At 40.8% G+C, this 5,693-nt stretch overlaps 1 protein-coding gene across 1 annotated transcript; it reads right to left on the reverse strand.

The window, feature by feature from the left end:
• Positions 1-1,941: 1,941 nt before the first annotated feature.
• Positions 1,942-2,988, reverse strand: LOC106297139. The gene has a single exon (XM_013733421.1). The coding sequence runs from the start codon at positions 2,986-2,988 to the stop codon at positions 1,942-1,944; it is 1,047 nt and encodes a 348-aa protein (XP_013588875.1).
• Positions 2,989-5,693: the final 2,705 nt, after the last annotated feature.

Raw genomic sequence — 5,693 nt, forward strand, 5'->3', positions numbered from 1 at the left:
GTGGACTTGTTCCCTTTGCTGATCGGTCTTGAGTCCTAAGCTCTCACATGAAACAAGACGCGTAGCAAGCCTTAGAGATCAGGTCCGATTAGTTCACTTAATACCCTAATATCTACTCTCGCTGATTAGGGATATGAAGCTCATTCAATACATGTCAATTTATCTCCTAAGCGGTTAGCTAGGTGATTAAACTTGAGATCGAACATTAGGTGATCAATTCAATGCAAGCAGTAAGAACAATATGAATGAAGAACAATTAAAATCACTTATTTGCGTTTAGCTCATGCGATTGACACCCTAAAACCCTAAGCAAGCTTAGCCGACTACTCAATCATAAAGCAAAGTGATACAGACATGATTTCTCAATAATACTGCATATAAAATAAAGTAGAAAGACAAGGGTTCAGGATGATCTTCTCGTGAAAATGAGAGATGAAGCCTTCTCCCTTTCAAGTTGCTAAATCGCCAAAATAGTTCTAGGTTTCTTGCCAAAACAGCGTAGTCAAAAAGAAATGATAGGATAGGCTTTTTATATGGAGGCGCCGGTGGTAAAGAGAGAAGAGATGGAATCTAGGGAAAACTTCCGAAATCTTGGAAGTTTCCTTAGTGATCGGGAACAGTCAGACACTTGTTCTCTTCGGGAACAACCTTCAGATTGGTCTGACTGACTGTTCTGCGTCGGATATTCCAAAATGACATCTTTCTTCATGGAACTCTCTTCTTTGCTCTTTCACCTGCTCCAAACCTAGAATGATATCAAATAAGCACGAATTAGGACTGAGAATTAACTCAAAGCACACATATAATGGTATTAAAAACACCATATATCATGTAACTTCCATGTTTGGGAATTCGATTTTGTGATATCATCCTTCGGGACGAGTTAGATTACGAAATCAGCTAACACTTGTGCTTTTGAGCTCGTTCGCGGTTTATATTCGATATCATATTCGCTGAGTTCGATTGCCCACTTCGCCAATATTCCTGATTGGCTTGGATTGTGGAGTACTGTCCGTAGGGGTTGCGATGTCATGACCGTGATTGAACGCGACTGAAAATAAGGTCTTAATTTTCGGGCTGCGGTTACTGCTGCTAGCGCTAGTTTCTCCATCACCATCACGGGGTACCTGGTTTCGGCGTCTACCAACGATCTACTTACATAGTATATTGCTTTTGCTCTCCGCTTTCTTCGCGAATTAGCACTCCGCTTACTGCGTGTTCGGAGGTTGCTACATACAAAAAGAGGGTCTCTCCTATGATTGGTTTTGACAGAACGGGCGGTTCGCTGATATATGTCTTAAGCTCTTTTAGGGCGGAGTCCCATTCGGTGTTCCATTTGAACTTCTTGTTTCCTTTCAGTAGCTTGTAGAAAGGGAGGCATCTGTCGTTTGATCTAGAGATAAAGCGGTTCAGCGCAGCTATTTTACCGGTGAGGCGCTGTACTTCTCGGATCGATACTTGAGGTAAGGTATCGATGAGCGCGGCGATCTGTTTCGGGTTGGCCTCGATTCCCCTTTCGGTTACAAGGTATCCGAGGAACTCTCCGGAGGCCACTCCGAAAGTGCATTTTGTAGGGTTCAGTTTCATCCTGAAATTATTAAGAATGTTGAAACACTCTTGGAGTTGTAGAAAAATGGTCATTGACTTTTGATGACTTTACTAGCATGTCGTCTATGTAAACCTCCATCATTCTTCCAAGTTGTGTGGAGAACATTTTATTTACTAGCCTTTGATAAGTAGCTCTGGCGTTCTTTAGCCGAACGGCATTACTTTGTAGCAATAGGTACCCCGCTCGGTGATGAAGCTAGTTTTTTCCTGGTCGTCGGGATTCATGAGGATCTGATTGTAACCAAAAAATGCATCCATGAACGAAAACAATTCATGATCGGCCGTGGCTTATACCAGCCGGTCGATATGCGGTAATGGGAAACTATCTTTTGGTCATGCTTTGTTGAGGTCGGTGAAATCGATACACACTCTCCATTTTCCATTTTTCTTTTTTACTACGATTGGGTTTTCGAGCCAGTCAGGGTATTGGACTTCACGAATAGAACCGATTTTTAGGTGCTTGTCCACTTCGTCGTTTGCTGCCTTGGCTCGTTCGGGTCCTAGTTTCCTTCGTTTCTGCTTGACAGGCTTAAACGTAGGGTCGACGTTTAGGTCATGTGAGGTGATATTGATGTCGATTCCGGGCATATCTCCCGCAGACCATGCAAATGTCTTAATATTTTGCTTGAGGAAAGATACGAGGTCGTTCTTGACTTCAGGAGGGAGATCGTTCCCGATGTTGACGCCTTTTTTGGGGGAGCTCTCGTCTAGGGCGACGACGCTCGATAGATCTTTGGCGGGGTCTTTTACTGAGAGGTCGCGTGCGAGTGGGATATTCTCCTCCTTCTGCGGCATTTTTCGGAATTCGGACATGTAACAGGCTCGGGCTTGTTTTTGGCTTCCGAGTATGGTTTTCTCGCTGGTTGAGGATAAAAACTTCACGCATTGGTTATAAACCGAGGCGAGCGCCCTCATCTGGTGCAACCAGGGGCGCCCTACGATGGCGTCGAAAGGCATAAGATGACTGACTACGGTGAATTCTGTTTTCAGTTCCAGATCATGAGTTCTGGTGGTTAATAATATGATCCCGAGCGGACGAACCGACTTTCCTTCGAAGCTAGCGAGGGGAGTCGCTTCTTGTTTGATAATTGGGATCGGTTGCTTGAGGGACCGTAGCGTTTTTTGCGAGATGATGTCGACAGCGCTTCCGGTGTCGACGAGGATTTTCAAGAAGACGATCCCTTCGACTTCCAGTGCGATCACCAAGGCATCGTCGTGGGGCTTATCGAGCTTTATAGTTTCGTGCTCGTAGAAAGTCACGATTTTTCCTTTTTGTATCGTATCTTCGCAGGCGATGTTGGTGGAATCGTCGGTCGCTTCTCGCGAAGTGCATGATTGCTCGTTGAGAGCATTAACTTTTCTCGATGCGATCGGCTTCATCGATCTGAAGAGGTCGAGATTGATTGATTCGGCGCAGTCGGATCGGATTGGGGTAGGTTCAATAGTCGCGCTTAGGAAACTTAGATTGGTTTCTTAGCAAAGATGTTTTTCGTTTATCTTCCCCACAGTCGGCGCCAAAATGTAGAACCTAAAATCTACACTAAGTATTTGATAGTGATCGGGGTTTGATCTAGGGAAGAAAAATGATGTAGGCAACGATATCTTTAGAACACAGCGATGTTAAACAGTTTCCAGTAGGTAAAAATGGATTTTATTGATGAATAAGATCGAATACAATGAGTTGAACTAGATCGAATGATACAAACGAGAACCGTAAAGAAAAGAGTCTAAGATGGGGAGGAAACAAGGTCGATATTAGTGTGTAGCTCTCTCTAGGGTTTTCAACGTGTCATTCTTCATGTCTCTCCTTTTTTTATACTAAGTCGACTTTGTGATCTCCGTAACAGCTCTGTGATCTCCGGGACTACTCCGCGATCTCCGGGACTACTCCGCGATCTCTGGGACCTCGACTCCTTCGCTTTCGAGCTTGATTGCTTGCTATGGACTTCGGTTCCTTAAGGCCTATAACTTTGATCGCGGCTCGTTAACGTTTTGACCGAAATTGGGTCCAACAATCGCTAAGACAGATTTTTACCCCAACAACTGCCGTGACAAAAGCTGGTGTACAAACATAACCGAGAACTTTTGGTCCCCCATCATCATAACTTAACGGAATTTTGAATCTGCCAACATCTCATGTTGCTCATCTGATAGAGCTTTCTTTATTGCCTTAATCCATCGCAAGTTGTTTGAGGTTATCCGTTTCCGACCTGATGGTTTGAACCCGGTCTGAAAAATGCGCTTAGGTAAGTCTAACTCTTTCATTCTACAATATAGGAAAACAAAACAATTAATGCGGGAAACCAGACATCATGGACAATTGTACTATTATATAATTAGTTTCATTAAAGTATAGTTTGCAGAAGTACGGTTGCTTACAATTTCAAGATATTCTTTTTTTTAACACCACGAATTCAGGATATTCATGGTATAAAACACCAGTTAAATTCAAACTTGTGACCTCAAAACAAGAGGAATAAAAAAAATTACTATACAAATGCCATATGCTGCTGATACATACATACTTGTGAACCTCCAGTTACGTGGAGCAAGTATTCAACATTATAGCAAAAAACTTATACTAATATAAGGTAAGTCTAACTCTTTAGTTCTACAATATAACAATTAATGCGGAAAACCAAACATCATGGACAATTGTACTACTATATAATTAGTTTCTTTAAATTATAGTTTGCAGAAGTACGGTAGCTTACGATTTCACGACATTCTTTTTTTTAACACCACGAATTCAGGATATTCATAGTATAAAACACCAGTTAAATTCAAACTTCTGACGTCAAAACAAGGGGAAGAAACACAGATTAATATACAAACGCCATATGCTGCTGATACATACATACTTGTGAACCTCCGGTTACGTGGAGCAAGTATTCAACATTATAGCAAAAAACGTATACTAATATGCAGCGGCGGAGGCAGAATTTTATTTTAGAGGGGTCAATGTGATAACAAATGTATTTTGCAAGGGTCAATAAGCTAAATTTATCAGATTTTTCTTTGGAAATACAAGTAAATTTTTTTTTTCAAAAATTGACATGGGTCAATTGACTCTCCTGATTGTACATTGGCTCCGCCACTGCTAATATGAGAGACCAAGAAAGTGCACTAACATAGTATATTGCAATGAAACACAAATCTATCACTGCATCACGTTGTACATAGTTTAGAACCTTAAAAGCCGTCCAAAAAAGAATAACAACCATCACTATATATAGAATACATATAATGCAGACACAACTATACTATATTTGTAAGCTTTCTATCACATACAGTACCCCACAAATTTGTCAATATACCTTTCCAACCTAATTTTTTTGAAGTAACATATTGTACTACCACATTTCCATGACACAGTAAAACAATCTGCAACAACGAATACGATAGTACTAATAGCATATCTCCTTACGATATACAGGAAGTTGCATCTATTCTACAAATTCCTCAAGATATGCTTATTATAGATAGGGAACTGCAAAACTACATACACACACGCAAAGGTTACTACTCAATGTAAACGTGTAGTAAATACATAGTTCTAAATATTCACCAAATAAAGTGAACTAACTATTTTCAATGGGATTCATGAGTAGTATAGTACAGCCTCCACCCAACAGAAATTACACAATTCCGAGACACCGCATCATATTTCCAACACTCGTTTTGATACATCGCCATACCTAACAAGTACATTGTAATCTATATGTATTTGTACAGCTAACCTTATTAGTGATCAATTTTACTCTTCAAATATGTTTCGCTGGAAACACTTGTCAGAAACTATTCTTGTCCCCCGGTTTGATGCTCCAACACACCAAATCTGCGGTGAGTCATCACTTTCAATCCTGGATTAAATCTCAAATTTTTGGCTTCATAACAATTTTCCAAAACGTAAAGGCACAAAATTCTTACCAAAATGTTGGGTTCTGTCGATTATGTGGCACATCTTGTAACATCCCGGTTTGTGGTATAAGAGAATTAATTTGGATATATATGTCACCAAAGTGCACTTATAACTCTCTCTCTCTCTCTCTCTCTCTCTCTCTCTCTCTCTCTCTCTCTCTCTC

The sequence above is a fragment of the Brassica oleracea genome, chromosome C6 (genome assembly GCF_000695525.1).
Source record: "Brassica oleracea var. oleracea cultivar TO1000 chromosome C6, BOL, whole genome shotgun sequence".
Classification (NCBI taxonomy): domain Eukaryota; kingdom Viridiplantae; phylum Streptophyta; class Magnoliopsida; order Brassicales; family Brassicaceae; genus Brassica; species Brassica oleracea.